A 19,478-nucleotide genomic window follows, 5' to 3' on the forward strand; every position below is an offset into this window, starting at 1 on the left:
ACGCACGGACGGACGTACGCACGGACGGACACTCAGAGTACCCCTTTGACGCATTAGAGAAAACTCGCTCGCTTCGCTCGCTCGCAAATTATTTGGTTGACGAACCGATCGGTCTGACTAGAGTGATAACGGTGTGTCGTTCAATAATCTGACTGACTAGTTATTGGGCTAGATGTTGAAAGTCTTAGTTGGAAGAATTATTGTTTCTGTTCTTCCGGTAATGATAGTCTTTCGGAAGCAGGTCTGGCTGTCTGGCTAACAGTCTGATTGGGGTCTTATAAGTCTGATTATTCTGTTTGTCAGATATGAGAAAATTAGAGTGGGGATAATTTTATATTTGTTTGATTAACCAATCTGTCTGACTAGAGTGATAACGGTGTGTCGTTCTATGGTCTGACTGACTAGTTATTGGGCTAGATGTTGAAAGTCTTAGTTGGAAGAATTATTGTTACCGTGTGTCGGGTACAGGTTTGGCTGTCTGGCTAACGGTCCGATTGGGGTCTTATAAGTGTAATTGTTTTGTTTGTCAGAGTGGAAAAAATTATTATTTGGTTGACTAACCAATCGGTCTGACTAGAGTGACAACGGTGTGTAGTTCGTGTGTGTGCATGTCATGCATTTATCTTTATATGTCTGCCTGTCTCTGTTCATTTGCGTGTGTCTACCCCTATCCTTGCATCATGCTCATGTCTGTAGGTCGTCTACGAACTCTATAGGAATTATCTCGTGTATCTATTCGCCAACTGCTCGGTCCATCAAGAATCGACAAAATCCATCAACTTCCCTTACCACCTTCAATCACAATGTACCTCAAAGACATGTTCTACAGGTCACCTCCTGACAGTCGATGACACAGTTCATGTCGACCGAGTTTACTATCGACGTCAATTATATAAACAGTTGTACACATGAGGAATATGGATTATGTCGTTGCTGAATGATAATAGATGGTATTATTGCTTTATGAGATTTGAGCGCTTTCTCAACGTCTGCTGATGTAAGGAGGTATGTTTGATAGAAAAACGTGAATATGGAGCTTGATGTGATATAATAATATAATATGGTATCATTAGATGCTCTTACACTTGCATAGTATCTTCCATCAACATACAGTTGGATAAACGTAACAAAATGTCAAATACACACAAACTAAAAATAAGGTAATTTGTTAACACAAAATGTTATGGACATTTCAGACTTTCTATTGACATGATGGTTTCGAGTTCTTCATCCAACCCTCCCGCTGTGATGAGTTCTCCATTCTGAGTTGAGAATGCAGCATGTAACCACAGTTTGTGTGTCATGAGTGGAAGAGGAAGCCACTTGCTAGATCTCTCATCATATAATTCGCGATCGGATCGCGATCCATTCTGGTCTAGTGTCGACAGTAAGTATACTTACAACACACACACACCGCACACACACACACACACACACACACACACACACACACACACACACACACACACACCACACCCCCCTAAGGCTTTACACCCTATTTGAGTAAGATCAACCAACAAGCTCCTGTGTAATGATAGCCACACATACCGCCAGTGCAAGTTACATGATGCTGTACCTAATAGCTACTCGTATAGCGCCGAGAACGCATGGACAAGTCTTAATGACACAACATCATGGAACAGCTGCATACGTGGACTGACACGTGCACTCTTGTAGTGTACAGCAACAACTCTGTTGTCCAACTTGTCAAGTTCAAGTCTCCATCCACAACAGGCAATACAGAACGTCATTGATCCACTCTGATGTGTCAGAGTTTTGCAACACAAATTGCCTTTCATCAAGTCATCACAATTGCATTTCTTTCTGTATTCGATGAAGTCGGGAATGATCACGTCGAGGTCTACTGGCTGGATTGATAGCCACTCCACAGGTTGGTTGTCTCCATCGGCTACTGCCAGAGTCTTCCACAAAACCAAACTCTCACGAATGTCACAACACGTCTGTAGTATAGAACAATCAATCAGCAAGAACTCTTGCATAACTGGGATCACCGGCAGATACAATTTTGTCTGTGAAACATGAACGTGCATGAGATAGAAAAAGGAAAATGACAAAGTGAACAAGAAGAGGAGAGACAGACAGACACTACAAAAATGGGTTAATAGCTTATGTTGATTGATATTAACACGTGTGAAAGGTGAAATACAAAAAGAATGGTTAAGAATAAGTGAGGGGCATTGATGTGTAGTTGGGATAGCATAAGAGATACAATGCAGACAATATGGTTCTGTAGCACATAAAGTTACTAAAGCAGGTAAACTATTTTAGGTGTTTGTTTGTCTGTTTGTCTGTCTGTCAACACACATTTCCTAAAATGACAACCACAATACTTTGCAGTCCAATAAAACAGTTACAAACACCCTCACACTTATGGACACACAATTACACAAACAAACAAAACAAACACACACAACTAAATGAATAAAGTGAGTTTACATTGAGCTGTTGCCATTTCGAGTGAGAACAAATAGTCTCCAATTTCTTTCATTTGCTCTGATCAACTGCCATAAACCTACATGTCAACATCTGATCAGGCATGCATGCAAATCTACACACACACACACACACACACACACACACACACACACACACACACACACACACGCGCGCGCGCGCGCGCGCACGTGAACACGCACACACATGCAAATTTCTACCACAAACAATACCTTAGATCCTTGATAATACAGCAAACCACATGCACCCTTAATTGGGCAATAGACTTTCTCGCTTTCCAGTTGTGTATCCGATGTCCCTATTGCAACAACAAAACCATTCAACATCCAATTCTTTAGCAACATGCACACATAGCCACTTTCTCATCCAACGTACCTTTTTCATTGAGAATCCTTGCCTTGTTGTTTCCACAATTTTTCCACCTGACTGACCCATCTGCACATGTCTCACACACATAATTAATTAATTAATTAAGTAAGTAAGTAAAAATATTTTCTTTTCCGACTGTTGAAGTGCCACACTGTGTCTGCATGCCACATTCAGAACGCGAGTCTGTCTCTGAACTGGTCAATTCTGCATTTCTTGACAATGTACTGAAACACTGTTCTACTGGCTTGGATGGTGTGAGAGCAGACTGGAAGAACACAATGAGACAACTAGAAACAAGTATGAAGTAGTAGACATACATGGCAATGTCATGTAGTGTGTACTGTGTCCACAGTAATCGACACTCAAATTTCTGTGATTGTGTGTGTGTGTGTGTGTGTGTGTGTGTGTGTGTGTGTGTGTGTGTGTGTGTGTGTGTGTGTGTGTGTGTGTGTGTGTGTGTGTGTGTGTGTGTGTGTGTGTGTGTGTGTGTGTGCACCAAACATGCAGATCAAACCAACTAAACACAAACTTACAAATCTATAAAAAGCTCCTACACCATCCACAAACGCCAACTTCTCGAATGCGAATGCTTCTTGAACGACTCTTTATTCAACCCTCCCACCGGCTGTAGATACGCTTTATTCAAGAGACTGTTTGCTAATTGACATCCTTCCTCCCTCATTGTGACAAACGACCACGACAACAACCACTCAATTAACTCACAACTTTCACATGCAACAAACAAAATTTTTATGCAAGTAAACTTAGATGAGGATAAGACACACAACACACCAGCAAAACAGTCTTTGTATGTTTTCACTCCATTCTTGTGCTTGCCGAGTGGAACACCGGCATCAGGGTATTGCATGGCGGCTATCAGTTCACTAAACATCATCGACTTAGTTTAGTCATGAAAGTAGATACAATGAGTGACAAGTACAGCAAAGTAAGCAAATTGGTTGTAACATATGACATGAGGTAGAAGGTTTGTGTAGAAGTGATTAAATTACAATGGTTGATATCAATAAATTATTTTCTTGTTATAAAGTTGAGTAAGTGGCATGTTGTCAGGTACAACACTTTTGATTAATTATAAACTTATGTAACATGTTTTGGTTTCACAGTCTCTTCATCACTGGTCACCACAGACAGACAGACAAACAAACAGACAGACAGACAGACAGACAAACAGACAGAGAGACAGAGAGACAGAGAGACAGAGAGACAGAGAGACAGACAGACAGACAAATTATATTATTTTTACAGATCGTCTACTTGTACACATCCTAAACTTCTATGATAAACCAGTCCTTCACAGCGAAATACTTTAAAACATTAGTGGACTTGGATCTGTACATTAAAGTCAAAAAGCTTGTTCATGTCATTCTTCGTTTCTGAAACTCTTGACAACTTTTTGAGGATTATTTTCGCGTTGCATCTTTGAAGAATCAAAGAGAACTGTTTCCTCCAAAAAGTTTTGAATTGTTCTGCACTACGAAAGGCGTCTTCCTCCATACGGCTGCACTGTTTTGAGTGTGTAAGAAGGCATCGGCTTACAGGCCCCATCTACCAAAGTGCTCAAACACTAGTGGGATACACTTTGATGACGTCCATCCTGGTAGAATTTCTTCTTTATCCTTAAAGGTCTTCTTCTCTTCTCTTGTGTGGGCAGCAAACCCATCCTCCCTGCTGGATCGTTTTAGAATACGTTGACTCCATGGATGTGCCAATGACAGACAGACAGACATACAGACAGACAGACAGACAGACAGATAGACAGACAGTGCTCTTGATAGAAATTTCTTTGGATTTGAAATATATGTATTTCACAGACAGACTGACAGACAAAGACAGACTGCGACAGACAAACAGATGGACAGATGCACGGACCTCTGAAGGACAACCGAATGGACAGACAAAAGAATAAATAGATGGATAGACAGACAAATAGATAGGCAAACAGACAGACAGACAGACAGACAGACAGACAAACCAATGGATAGGCAGACAAAAAACAGATAAAAAGATGGCCAAACACAAAAAAGGAACAGACTTACAGACGAACAGACAAACGGACAGACAGGCAAACAGACAGAGAGACAGAGAGACAGACAGACAGAGAGACAGACCGACAGAGAGACAGACAGACAAACAGATGGACAGATGCACAAACGTCTCAGGGACAGACAAATGGACAGACAGGCAGACAAACAAACAGACAAAAAAATGAATAAACAGGCAAAAGAACAAATAAACAGACGGCCAGACAGGTAAATGAACAGACTAACAGACAGACAGACAGACAGACAGACTGATAGATTGACAGACAAATAGACAGACAAACAGACAGACAGAGAAACTGACAGACAGACATACAGAAACACAGACAATCAACATAAAAACAGATAATACACTCCAAGCCATACATAATCACTCACCTATTATGAGCATCAAGCAATGGCCTGGAAGTTGAACGAATGTCACATTCAGCAACCATTGGATTCGCAATCTGAAACAAAACACCAAAACACATCATCACAAACAGAACCAAGACAACACACAGACATAAACACAAAACTGTTTTGTCTTGCTCCAGCTGTCGTATCGTATCACCGATCACCTCAGCCCAACTATCTCCAGTCTCAGTGTCTGGAGCTTGCAGTAAGAACTCGGTGCCGTTGACAGTCATCAGTCGAATGACATTCTATCAAGAAACGACAAACCTACACGTGTATCATGGCTCACTATACGGTAAACCTAAAGTGAAACGCAGCAATGAACACACATAAACGTATGGAGAAAATCAGAGAAGACTGTGAATTGGCATGCAGTCAATGTGGTTACACATAAAAATTATGTTTATCTATGAATGCCTGCTGAAGGCAACAGATTGCCTTGTAATCATCAATAATCTCATACAACCCAACACGTTCACTACACTCGCTTCCTACAGATCCTTCTCTTGTCTTAAACCAGGCATGGATGTATGGGGTGGCCAACCGATCCGGAAGGCCCCAGCCAACCAGTTAGACTGGAATGCCCAGTCCACACGAGCAATGGAACTTTTGCATAAGATTGTCTGTTAATTTGCATGTATAATTTAGAGTGCAGTTGGACAGAACTATCAGATGTAAGTATGTTAAGTCGTAACCTGCAAGGCTGTTTACACACACACACACACACACACACACACACACACACACACACACACACTCACACACGTGCACACACACACACGCACACACACGCACACACACACACACACACACACACACACACACACACACACACACACACACACACACACACGCACACAACCGACTGACAAGAAGACAAACACAAAGGCAAGACATTGCACAGGCAACTAGAAAGCAAACTGCCACACAAACACAAAAACAAGCAGCAAGTCAATAAATGAGAATACAGACCAACAAACACAAAAAATAAGACAAACAGACAACCAGACTGATAAACAAACAAACAACAACACGAATCACAAACATCATGCACAATCACTAACCAACAGCTATTGACACGCCCATTTCTCTAGTCCACACGCCAACGTCACACGTTATAAATTCTGTATGTCCTTGTGTATCGCTTTAAGTACCTTAGTTAGCTTAGTTAGCTACGGTATCAGTAGTCGGCAACGCGCGTTAGCAAGGAAGTCCCGTACGTAACGCGCGCACGACGCTTCACGTTTGTGCATACTACGGCAGCAAGATTGGATGCTTGTAGATTTTCAGGTAGCGCTACTTGAAATACAACGTTTCTGTTGTTTCTGATCAAAAATTGACGTCTTTCTGGCTAGATGTTCTCTCATGTCGAACAGCGCGTAGTGATTGGCTGCCCAGCCATTGTCCCTCCTTGTCGCGTGCGACGCAAAGAATAATGCGTCGTGATTGGTCACTCGCTTGCATACCATACATTCCTAAAGGGTGACACCCATATATGGTCATTTTTTGGCGTACATAGTCAGCCAGCCACAGAGATTTGAGGCAAATAGAACCCCGTTAGTATACCGCTCCTCGCCAGTCACGTGACTTCTTCAAAGTCCCGTAGCTTTCGATAACAACGGATGTGTACGCAAACGCTCTACCTAACGCGCGTTAAAAATAGATTAATTTGATGACAATAACAATTTATGTATATTTATTTACGTTGGCACTGTTTCTAGTCAAAAGCTCGTACACCAGCTCATCTTGCACTCGCTCAAATTTATTTCTAAACTATCGATCACGTGACTTACTCTGACAACTTTCACTTCAATTCGTCGTTTTCTCCACTCTCAACAGGAATATCAAAGCTACGAACCACGTTTATCAATCTCGCAAGTCCAACCTCGCCAACTAAAGCAAGACAGACAAGTTCCGATTGAGAAATGAAGAAAAATCCATTCACGTCGTCGACATTTCAATGATTAACTGACTGGCATCGATAACCTTCTCGGTGATTTCCGTTATCAAACCAGATTTACTGCTACGCTTGTCCAAAGAGCAACGAACACGAACAAACATTTAAAGCTAGAAATTAAGCACAAACTCTCCCGGATGTTCAACGCTTGCATTCCTTTTTCCACTTCACCACTGCTCGTTCAAAATGCAAATCACGTGACTACTAATTAAGAAAACAACGTTCACGATCTAGTTTATGTTACACACACTAAATTTCACACCAAATTGTCTTTATACAAACACTAGAGATTATAATATAACAAATACACACAAATTGAAAGAAAATGCAAATATTAGTCACACTTAAGACTTTCTATTGAATAGTGAAAATGCCCACCAAACCCTCCTGCTGTGATGAGTTCTCCATTCTGAGTTGAGAATGCAGCATGGAACAACCGTTTGTGTGTCATGAGTGGAAGAGGAAGCCATTTGGTAGATCTCTCATCATATAATTCTACAATATTAGAAGGAGAATACATCCTCTGTTGTTGTGTCAAACCTCCAGTCCCCACCAGTCTGTTACTGACTGACGTTAGTGTAGGTCTATATGTGGTTGTAGAGGGGATTGTTCTCCATTTTCTATCACGAACATCTGCACACTCAACAATATTACTAGAGTAATATCCATCAGTCCATCCTCCCCCTACAAACACTGTGTTGTTTATAATAACAGAAGAACAGTCACTACGTTTTGTTTGCATGTCATCCATCTTATACCAATGACCGCTGTGAAGGTCACACACACGTACTGTGTTCACTGTCTCGAATGACTTAGTCCCACCACCCACCACATACAGTGAGTTGTCATGAAGAGCAACAGATACACAATCCAACTGCAGTTCATTTGGTAGAACTGTGAGGAAACGCCATTTCTTGTCTTCATTCAAATGAAATTGTTCAATCACTAACTGATGTTTATCTACATCCTTCACACACACCAGACACACACCTTGATGACACACTACATTCCAGATGTGACCATTCTTTCTGACAAACTTGTCCCACTTATCATGTTCATAAGTGAGAACATGCAGATTACCATCATAACCTACCACTAGTCTGCCTTCAATCTCTCCCATTCTATTATATGAACGCCACCACCTGTCATGAGGCAAGTGTACATTCCACTGTGTCCATGATGGCAGACTGTCATTGATCTAGAATCAATACAACATGTACAATAGATGGAAACAAGAACAATTATAAAAATTTAAATAAAAATACAAACAAGTCAAACATCAGCTGTATTTGCATGTCTGTATTTAGTACAAAATAAACATTTTATAAAACAATCAAACTTCATATTAATTAATACATACATTACAACAACTGTCTCTTATCAACTATACTTTACATGCAATAATTTACTGTAAGTGTGTGTGTGTGTGTGTGTGTGTGTGTGTGTGTGTGTGTGTGTGTGTGTGTGTGTGTGTGTGTGTGTGTGTGTGTGTGTGTCACCTGTGTGTATGTGTGTGTGTGTGTGTGTGTGTGTGTGTGTGTGTGTGTGTGTGTGTGTGTGTGTGTGTGTGTGTGTGTGTGTGTGTGTCACCTGTGTGTATGTGTGTGTGTGTGTGTGTGTGTGTGTGTGTGTGTGTGTGTGTGTGTGTGTCACCTGTGTGTGTGTGTGTGTGTGTGTGTGTGTGTGTGTGTGTGTGTGTGCCACGTGTGTGTGTTTGCTTGCACACGTGTGTTGTGGAAGCGTGTGTGTGTCCACCTGCATGTGTGTGGAGATGTGTGTGTGTGTGTGTGTGTGTGTGTGTGTGTGTGTGTGTGTGTCGTGTGTGTCATACGTTTGTGTGTGTGTGTGTGTGTGTATGTGTGTGTGTGTGTCGTGTGTGTGTGTCGTGTGTGTGTGTGTGTGTGCTGTGTGTCGTTTGTGCACGTGTGTGTGTGTGTGTGTGTGTGTGTGTGTGTGTGTGTGTGTGTGTGTGTGTCCGTCCGTTTAGACAGAAGCAAATAAACATTTCCTAAAACAATCAAACTTCATATTAATATTAACACATACATTACAACAATTGTGTCTTTAATATCAACAATATTCTTTTAAAATAAATCAAATTTTTTATTTCCATAATTGCTCTAAATGTATTTAGTTATCAACATAATTAATTATTATTAATTTCTTTTCATGTGGTTTGTTACATCAAACTCACCTCATCTGCAGAAAGAACCTTCATCCTAAATGCCATGTTTGTCAGTTCTTCTCCTCTCATCTTCACTTCAGCTGTCACAGCTCTTCTGTTTGCTTTCTCGGCTTCTTCTCTTGCCTCTTGAGCTTCCTCTCTTGCTTCTTCTGTCTCCCTTCTTGCCTCTTGAGCGTGAGCTTCCGCTGCAGCAGCTCTCTTCACGGCTTCTCGTTTTTCTCTGTCCAAATCAGCCACTTGAACCAACAACATCTCGACTCTTCTTTGAAAACTTTCCTTTTCACTTTTTCTACTCGCTCCTAATCAACAATTAGAAGAATATATTAGAACCAAACAGTCTCATTAAAATAGCTCACCTTGTGCAAGGAGTCGCACTCGTTGAGGATCCTGCATCAGTCGATTGGCCACATGTGATTGGCCGACACAGCAGAGGATGTCACAGAATGTATCAAACATCTCTGGTGGTTTGCTGGGAAGAATGCCAACAATCAGACGACGAATCTTTTCTACATGAGAGAGACTGTCTCTGCTGAGTGTGTCAAAATCATCATTTGATATCAAATTCTTCTCATACAAACAACCAAGAAAGAAAGAGTTGCAACGCAGTCGTTTGGACAGAAACACGTAGTTGTGTCTAAGAGCAGGCCACGGATCGTCATCATCTTCAATGTCTGACACCAAAGGATGTGTGTGATATGTGATATGTGATGGGCGTGGCCATGGTTCTGCCTGTTCTCCTGCAATTTCAACTTGTTTGACATCACTTTGTATGTCACGTGATACAGACCCCAATGCTTCACCTAACAGATTGTGTTCACCTTCACTAACTGTAATACAATTTCCTGCAGCATCTCCAACTTCTAGTATAAAATTTTGTCATTTAATATCAAACAAAATTACAACAACAACCAACCTAAGTCAAAGTCACGTGCTGTTGTCCCACCGTCACGTGCAGCGCTAACTGATGGGCGTGGCGAAGAGCTCACGTCACTTTTGCCTCTTACATGACCACTCACACCAACTTTGATGCTACACTTTGCACTCTCCACTACATCTATTCATTAAAATGTTAATTTATGATGAAATAATATGAGAATGTTACCATACAAGTCAGCTAACCTTCTTTACCCATAACTTCTCTTATTATGTGCTGCTGTCCTGCAGCCACGAGGACGTCACACAATCTACCAACAACATCATTTCCCTTGTATGGTAGAATGTCATAAAACAGCATCCTAGCTCTGTCTTGCTCAGTAGAACATTGACTCAGTCGATGACCTTCTTCCATTGTTAGCAAACGATGTGAGAGTAAATGGTCTATTATAGCAGACACACACAACTTTTGAACAAGTTCCACCATATTGTCTGTGATGTAGCGTTGGTAGTCATCCTGCTGAGATGTACTCATGGTGGACAATCTAAGAATTAGACGGAAATTAATTAAGAAAGTTGATGTCGCAAGCAAACAATCGTACGTCTCGATCAGATGTAATATCACTCTCTTACTGATGCTAGAAAGCGTGAGGCACAGCAATGAAACGTTAGACGGTCAAGTGATAACAAACGGTGGATTGACGACCAACAGCGGCACTGACGTCGAGAGACAGAGATCAACACAACACGTTCTCGACGACACTTGGCAAGCAACTGGAGTGTGCGCATCAAACATTGGCTTATACATGATGTCATCTGATTACCAACCAATCATCATCCTCGAATGCGATCAACACGCCTCAAACTCATGACACAACAGTCCCCAATGTATGCACGGAATTGCAATTATAATAGTGGGTGTGTTGTTTATGCTTTCGATTTCTTCAAACAAATAATAATAATATATTGAGAAATGCATCTCTCCATTACTATTGGTGCTTTCTAAGGATTTATTCCATTTGGTTATGTCCCGTATAAACTTGCCTTCTACTCATCACAAAGAGAGGCAAACAGCCATGAACTCACAGTAATAGACCTTCCATCAAACTCTCCAGCCATTTATAGAGCTGGAGAAAGCTAGAGTAGATCACACATCAGTAAAGAAGAAAGATGTGGATTCACATGCAATCTAGCAAGCACATCCATTTGTGGGACTCGAGACTCACGTGCAGCAACAGTCACATGTATGTACATCCACAGTATTAAATTAATTAATAAACTTTACAATGAGCTGTGTGTGTGTGTGTGTGTGTGTGTGTGTGTGTGTGTGTGTGTGTGTGTGTGTGTGTGTGTGTGTGTGTGTGTGTGTGTGTGTGTGTGTGTGTGTGTGTGTGTGTGTGTGTGTGTGTGTGTGTGTGTGTGTGTGTGTGTTGCAATGCTTATCACAACAGCAACAAACACCACCATACAGTGAACAAACTCAAACCTGTAAAACAGTCACTCATGCAACCCAACTACTAAACCTTGTGACATGCTCCTGCTCTACAGACACACTGTCAAACACTTTAATTAACTGCTGAACACATTCTAGTGTTGAATACTTCACATACACTGCTAATAGACGACAATACAAGAATAATAAAAACATGAACCTACAACAGTTCATTCCTCCTATCCAATCGCAATCAACTTGAAATGTACGATATCCCACAAAAATCCTACAAACCAAATCATGTGTGCAGATTGCCTTTGTCACCCACAAACGTAGACTACTCAAATGGCTCTCCTTCCCCACCATGCAGAGCACCTACAGAGAACACAATTTGATAGTTAGACTTACTACAGCTCAAAGACTTTTCGACACAATCATCACTAATATGGTAAACACATTATCATGTATGTAGATAGGTATGTATGTATGTATGTATTTAGATATCTATGTATGTATGTGTGTATATGTATGTATGCATGTAGAATGTCTGTAGCTATGTGTGGATGCATGTACACCTACATATCATGCCTGTGGCTTAATTGGTTAGAGAGTGCATTTGGAGAATGGAAACATGAGAGACATTTGGGTCAAAAGTTCGAGTACGATAAGAGCACAGACGCAATCCTCTTAGGCAAGGAACTCACATGCAATTGCCTCTCTCTATGAATTGTTTCTGTCAAAACAAGTACAGCAAGTGTATCCATACTGATGGTTCTAGAGTTACATTGTAGCAAGTGTATAGTGACTATTGGTAATAGAGTTACATTGTAGCAAATGCATAGTGACTGTTAACCTCCCCCCACAGGTTCTTGTAACAAAAAAATTGTATCAGTATGTATGTATTCATGTATGCAGGTATGTTATATGCTGGATGTAAGTAAGTATCTACGGTAACATGAATGTATGTGAGTGTTTCTAAATTTGCTGCTAAATAATTTGTGAACAACATTCAACGTCCCACTTGCACGGTCTGATGGTGTATTCGCTACTGTATCCAACTTGAACTCGGCAGGAATGTATTTGTCACCGATTTCTTGCTTAGACACGTTTGGTATAAACGGAAGAGGAACCTAACACAACACAAAAAGAAGTGAGGCGTTGCTACCTAAAAAAAGTTGAGAAGTTTCACTTGCCTTGCGATCGTAAATGTCCTGCCAGTTGATGTTGCTATAGAAGGCATGATCCATAATATCAGATGCACCACGATCGCCTCCACCAAGTCTACAAAAAATTTGAGTGACATTAGTGTACAATACAACAATACACAATAAGCAATAAGTGTGAATGAGAAAAAATAACTAAAGTTTACACACACGTATACACACCAACACACACACACACACACACACACACACACACACACACACACACACACACACACACACAAAATGGCAAATGATTAAGGAGCTGCCGTTAAACGGTAATGCCCCCAGCTAGATGGCTGGGTTCCTGTGTACTAAGCAGGAGCTATGGGCCATGCTAAGCAATCTCCTAAAGCCTGCATGGCCAGGTGCTCGCAGGAGCATCGACTGTGATGCCGACTGTGGTGTGGGCACTAGAAGTCCCACACGGACCCCAGTGAATGATGGACTTTGTTGCAATCAGAGGCCTTTGCCGCCACAGTCAATGACCAGGTACTCATTTATACTCCTGAGTCAAGAGAGACAATTGTGTGTAAGTTTCTTGCCCAAGGAAATTATGCCATAGCTCGCCATCACTGTGACTTGAACCTGCAACCCTGCAAGGTCCCGAATGTAATCAATCCATAAAATGACTGCACACACACACACACACACACACACACACACACACACACACACATTGCCTACCATACACATTGCCTAACAACCACACCCACATACCCTCACCAACACATACACACTTCCCCACTCACATAATCAACCCTACTTACACACAAACACACACACACACACACACACACACACACACACACACACACACACACACACACACACACACACAAATGGACAAATGTTAAGCCCTCCACGTCTTTCGACATCGACTTTGAGGTCAGTTGTGGAGATAGCTCCCCCTGCCTCAAGAGACAGGGCCTCCTTGCGCTACGTGGAGTCTTGGGGCCAGCGCTACAATCCACCTGCAGCTTGGCCAGAGTCATCTAGGGGCACTGAGAATGGCGCAGCTCTCGACTGGACACCAAGGCCAAAACCTACCTGTCTGCTGCATGATGTTGCTGCCAAGCAGGGCCGGATTCAAAGGGGAGTCAGGGGGTTTCAACACCCTCTTTTCCAATAGGCGTGGTTCAAGAGAAGCAAGTGTGGGTGAGTTTCTTGTTCAAGGAAACTGCGACAGTGTCACATTCCACCAGGATCAAACCTTTAACTCTCATCACGGAATACAAGATCCCGAATGTCATCACCAATGCTCTACCATCTGATCCACCGTGCCACACACACACACACACACACACACACACACACACACACACACACACACACACACACACACACACACACACACACACACACACAATTCAACACACACACCCACATACCCTCCCCCCACACCCACACAACCTTTTCCGTGGATCCTTCTCCAGCAGTCCAGCTAGCAAAGATCTTGACAAAGAAGACGCTCGTTGAAGAAACTTGATTGCTTCCTAACAGAACAACCCACATCAGCATCATTCAAATTTCAAACCATCACCTCACACATACAGTCAGAATGAGCTCAAACAACACTTCGTGGTCTCTGTTATAAAACGGCAGCCAACCACAAATCATCTCATACATAACCACACCCACACCCCACCAGTCAACAGCTCGACCGTAATCACTTTCTTCTAAAACCTACAAATACAAAGAAACACTTGATTTGCCATCACTGATGAGACAAAGTTGACAGACAATTGGCTCTCACCTCGGGTGCTAGATATTCTGGTGTTCCACACAAGGTGCTGGTCGTCGTTTCTTTCGTGATGTCTTCTTTACAAAGACCAAATCTGCAAGCTTGATGTGTCCGTGTCTGTCCAATAGAAGATTCTCCAGCTAATAACATGTAACAGTGTCAATGACATCAATGTGACTATGGTAGACAAGTGTGTGTGTGTGTGTGTGTGTGTGTGTGTGTGTGTGTGTGTGTGTGTGTGTGTGTGTGTGCACGTGCCAAACATGCACATCAAATCAACTAAACACAAACTTACAAATCTATACAAACTTCCTACACCATCCACAAACACCAACTTCTTCCAATGCGAATGCTTCTTGAACGACTCTTTACTCAACCCTCCCACCGGCTCAAGATACACTTCGTTCAACAGACTGTTTGCTAATTGACATCCTTCCTCCCTCATTGTGACAAATGACCACGACAACAACCACTCAATTAACTCACAACCTTCAATGCAACAAACAAAATTTTTATGCAAGTAAACTTAGATGAGGATAAGACACACAACACACCAGCAAAACAGTCTTTGTATGTTTTCACTCCATTCTTGTGCTCGCCGAGTGGAATGCCGGCATCAGAGTCTTGCATGGCGGCTATCAGTTCACTAAACATCATCGACTTAGTTTAGTCATGAAAGTAGATACAATGAGTGACAAGTACAGCAAAGTAAGCAAATTGATCAGACAGACAAATGTATAAACTGACAGACAGACAGACAGAGAGACAGAGAAACAGACAGACAGATAAACAGACCAACAGACAAACAGACAGACAAACAGACAGACAAACAAATAGACATACAAACTGACAGACAGACAAACAGAACTGACTCTCTCAGCACCCAATTTTTTCCTCATTAGTCTTATACCCCGTTTACACAAGCACTTGTAAGCAGGCCAGCCCGTGCTGACTAGGGTCAGCTTGCTTTGTAATCGTCTGTAATATGACTGTTGTAAAGCCATCGAGAAAAAACGCAAGCAGCTTTGCTTCTGTCCGTTGCAAACTTAAGCTAACACGAGCTATGTCAAGCTCAAGGAACTAACGCACGTTAGTGAAACACATTGGCTTCCTTCTATGGAATGTGTCATGTAAACACGGGCTGGACTACTGGACTGGCACGAGATGGCGTGGCCCGGCTCAGCTCGCTATTTGTGCTCGTGTAAACAGGGTATTAGTTATATATAAGTGTTTTAATTTGCTGTTATGTTAGCTTTCAATAAACATTAGTCTAGTTGTATTACTGTAGTTCTTTGCAGAATTGTATCATAGTCTGATGTAAGAAATAAATGACAGACAGAAAAACAGACAATCAGACTAAAGACAGACAATACACTCCATGCCATACATAATCACTCACCTATTATGAGCATCAAGCAATGGCCTGCGAGTTGAACGAATGTCACATTCAACAACCATTGGATTCACAATCTGAAATAAAACACCAAAACACATCATCACAAACAGAACCAAGACAACACACAGACATAAACACAAAACCGTTTTGTCTTGCTCCAGCTGTCGTATCGTATCACCGATCACCTCAGCCCAACTATCTCGCGTCTCAGTGTCTGGAGCTTGCAGTAAGAACTCGGTGCCGTTGACAGTCGTCAGTCCAATGACATTCTATCAAGAAACGACAAACCTACACGTGTATCATGGCTCACTATACGGTAAACTTAAAGTGAAACGCAGCAATAAACACACATAAACGTATGGAGAAATCAGAGAAGACTGTGAATTGGCATGCAGTCAATGTAGTTACACATAAAAATTATGTTTATCTATGAACGCCTGCTGAAGGCAACAGATTGCCTTGTAATCATCAATAATCTCATACAACCCGACACGTTCACTACACTCGCTTCCTACAGATCCTTCTCTTGTCTTAAACCAGGCATGGATGTATGGGGAGGCCCACCGATCTGGAGGGCCCCAGCCAGCCAGCCAGACTGGAATGCCCAGTCCACACGAGGAATGGAACTTTTGCATAAGATTGTCTGTTAATTTGCATGTATAATTTAGAGTGCAGTTGGACAGAACTATCAGATGTAAGTATGTTAAGTCGTAACCTGCAAGGCTGTTTACACACACACACACACACACACACACACACACACACACACACACACACACACACACACACACACACACACATACACACACACACACACACACACACACACACACACACACACACACACACACACACACAACCGACTGACAAGAAGACAAACACAAAGGCAAGACATTGCACAGGCAACTAGAAAGCAAACTGACAGACAAACACAAAAACAAGCAGCAAGTGAATAAATGAGAATACAGACCAACAAACACAAAAACTAAGACAAACAGACAACCAGACTGATAAATAAACAAACAACAACACGAATCACAAACATCATGCACAATCACTAACCAACAGCTATTGACACGCCCATTTCTCTAGTCCACACGCCAACGTCACACGTACCAGATCCATAAGGAAATGAGGACTACAACACAAAACATTCATTAACTCATTAAACTCATCAAGCAACCAACCACCATCTACTCCACAAATTAGACAAACCAAATCTCTACTTCCTATCACCAAGCAGCACTCACTGTCATTGATGCTCCACAGCCTCACGCCTTCAAGCCTTCTCCACGTGCAATAGTCAACGACCACTTTGCAATGGCCAAACTCCAACTCTTGATGATATCAAATCACAGACTCAAAATTAGCTGCAAACCACACAGACATAACTGGCTTGATATAGACTTGATATTAACATAACGTCTAGTCCTTGTTTTAATTAATTATTTACCGTAATAAAATATACTAGTAATGCGTGAACCTCCGTCGAGCGTCGCTTCAAACGAAAGCTACGAAGCAATACTCATTGGGAGTAGCTTCGATCCGGAGTGGAGCAAATCTAACTTTCCCCCAACCAGTCTCGTCTAGGTACGCAGAGTGTAGCCAAACACCGCGGCTGCCGACTGCTCTCTCTAGCGACCGTAGACAGGATAGAAGCCGGTTCTAATTTTTCCAAAGCTATAGTTATAAATTCTGTATGTCTTTGTGTATCGCTTTACGTACATTAGTTAGTTACGTAGCAGTACTTGGCAACGCGCGTTAGCAAGGAAGTCCCGTAGGTGACGCGCGCACGACGCTTCACGTTTGTGCATACTACGGCAGCAAGATTGGATGCTTGTAGATTTTTAGGTAGCGCTACTTGAAATACAACGTTTCTGTTGTTTCTGATCAAAAATTAACGTCTTTCTGGCTAGATGTTCTCTCATGTCGAACAGCGCGTAGTGATTGGCTGCCCAGCCATTATCCCTCCTTGCCGCGTGCGACGCAAAGAATAATGCGTCGTGATTGGTCACTCGCCTGCATACCATACATTCCTGAAGCGTGACACCCATATATGGTCATTTTTTGGCGTACATTATCATAGTCAGCCAGCCACAGAGATTTGGGGCAAATAGAACCCCGTTAGTATACCGCTCCTCGCAAGTCACGTGACTTCTTTGACTCGTAGCTTTCAATTACAACGGATGTGTACGCAAACGCTCTACCTAACGCGCGTTAAAAATAGATTAATTTGATGACAATAACAATTTATGTATATTTATTTACGTTGGCACTGTTTCTAGTCAAAAGCTCGTACACCACCTCATCTTGCACTCGCTCAAATTTATTTCTAAACTATCGATCACGTGACTTACTCTGACAACTTTCACTTCAATTCGTCGTTTTCTCCACTCTCGACAGGAATATCAAAGCTACGAAGCACGTTTATCAATCTCGCAAGTCCAACCTCGCCAACTAAAGCAAGACAGACAAGTTCCGATTGAGAAATGAAGAAAAATCCATTCACGTCGTCGACATTTCAATGATTAACTGACTGGCATCGATAACATTCTCGCTGATTTCCGTTATGAAACCAGATTTACTGCTACGCTTGTCCAAAGAGCAACGAACACGAACAAACATTTAAAGCTAGAAATTAACCACAAACTCTCCCGGATGTTCAACGCTTGCATTCCTTTTTCCACTTCACCACTGCTCGTTCAAAATGCAAATCACGTGACTACTAATTAAGAAAACAACGTTCACGATCTAGTTTATGTTACACACACTAAATTTCACACCAAATTGTCTTTATACAAACACTAGAGATTATAATATAACAAATACACACAAATTGAAAGAAAATGCAAATATTAGTCACACTTAAGACTTTCTATTGAATCTTCATATTCTATTGAATAGTCACCACCCGCCCCTCCTGCTGTGATGAGTTCTCCATTCTGAGTTGAGAATGCAGCATGTGCCACCCGTTTGTGTGTCATGAGTGGAAGAGGAAGCCATTTGGTAGATCTCTCATCATATAATTCTACAATATTAGAAAGAGAAGAATACAGCCAATGTTGTTGTGTGTCTCCTCCAGTCCCCACCAGTCTGTTACTGACTGACGTTAGTGTAGGCCAATATGTGGTTGTAGAGGGGATTGTTCTCCATTTTCTATCACGAACATCTGCACACTCAACAATATTACTAAAGTAAGGTCCATCAGTCTTTCCTCCCCCTACAAACACTGTGTTGTTTATAATAACAGAAGAACAGGAACTACGCTTTGTTTGCATGTCATCCATCTTATACCAATGACCGCTGTGAAGGTCACACACACGTGCTGTGTTCACTATCTCCCCTGACTCAGTCCTACCACCCACCACATACAGTGAGTTGTCATGAAG

At 41.9% G+C, this 19,478-nt stretch overlaps 2 protein-coding genes and 1 long non-coding RNA gene across 5 annotated transcripts in view; all 3 read right to left on the reverse strand.

Moving 5' to 3' along the window:
* Nucleotides 1-1,041: 1,041 nt before the first annotated feature.
* Nucleotides 1,042-6,463, reverse strand: LOC134198216 (uncharacterized). The gene is made up of 8 exons (XR_009972801.1): nucleotides 6,365-6,463; nucleotides 5,423-5,548; nucleotides 5,283-5,353; nucleotides 3,378-3,728; nucleotides 2,851-3,109; nucleotides 2,688-2,773; nucleotides 2,458-2,533; nucleotides 1,042-2,030 (listed from the first exon to the last, which is right to left on the reverse strand). It is a non-coding gene; the product is annotated as an uncharacterized LOC134198216 (long non-coding RNA).
* Nucleotides 6,464-7,397: 934 nt separating this feature from the next.
* On the reverse strand, nucleotides 7,398-11,102 carry LOC134198214 (uncharacterized). 3 transcript variants are annotated; one of them, XM_062667570.1, is made up of 6 exons: nucleotides 10,949-11,102; nucleotides 10,562-10,860; nucleotides 10,356-10,496; nucleotides 9,799-10,302; nucleotides 9,452-9,741; nucleotides 7,398-8,455 (listed from the first exon to the last, which is right to left on the reverse strand). In XM_062667570.1, exons 2-6 carry the CDS (start codon nucleotides 10,848-10,850, stop codon nucleotides 7,592-7,594), a joined length of 2,088 nt encoding a protein of 695 aa, XP_062523554.1. In that variant the 5' UTR covers nucleotides 10,851-10,860; nucleotides 10,949-11,102; the 3' UTR covers nucleotides 7,398-7,591. The 3 variants fall into 3 exon arrangements, with proteins under 3 accessions (XP_062523554.1, XP_062523555.1, XP_062523553.1); XM_062667571.1 differs by having other exon boundaries at nucleotides 9,799-10,299; nucleotides 10,918-11,102; XM_062667569.1 differs by having other exon boundaries at nucleotides 10,918-11,101.
* Nucleotides 11,103-18,750: 7,648 nt separating this feature from the next.
* The window catches only part of LOC134198546 (kelch-like protein 40), a 1,406-nt gene continuing 678 nt past the window's right edge, over nucleotides 18,751-19,478 (reverse strand). Inside the window, exon 1 of the mRNA XM_062667958.1 lies at nucleotides 18,751-19,478. This exon is cut by the window's right edge and continues 678 nt beyond it. Within this exon, the coding sequence (XP_062523942.1) occupies nucleotides 18,945-19,478 (534 nt within the window). The 3' untranslated portion in view covers nucleotides 18,751-18,944.

Source organism: Corticium candelabrum, chromosome 2, assembly GCF_963422355.1.
Source record: "Corticium candelabrum chromosome 2, ooCorCand1.1, whole genome shotgun sequence".
Lineage (NCBI taxonomy): Eukaryota > Metazoa > Porifera > Homoscleromorpha > Homosclerophorida > Plakinidae > Corticium > Corticium candelabrum.

Excerpts from the sequence above, each read along its gene's own strand:
- LOC134198214 (XM_062667570.1), bottom strand. The coding sequence starts at position 10,850 with ATGAGTACATCTCAGCAGGATGACTACCAACGCTACATCACAGACAAT. Across the intron at positions 10,303-10,355 it reads AGCACGTGACTTTGACTTAG|AAGTTGGAGATGCTGCAGGA; the intron begins GTTGGTTGTTGT and ends ATTTTATACTAG. Across the intron at positions 8,456-9,451 it reads AGGTTCTTTCTGCAGATGAG|ATCAATGACAGTCTGCCATC; the intron begins GTGAGTTTGATG and ends TATTGATTCTAG.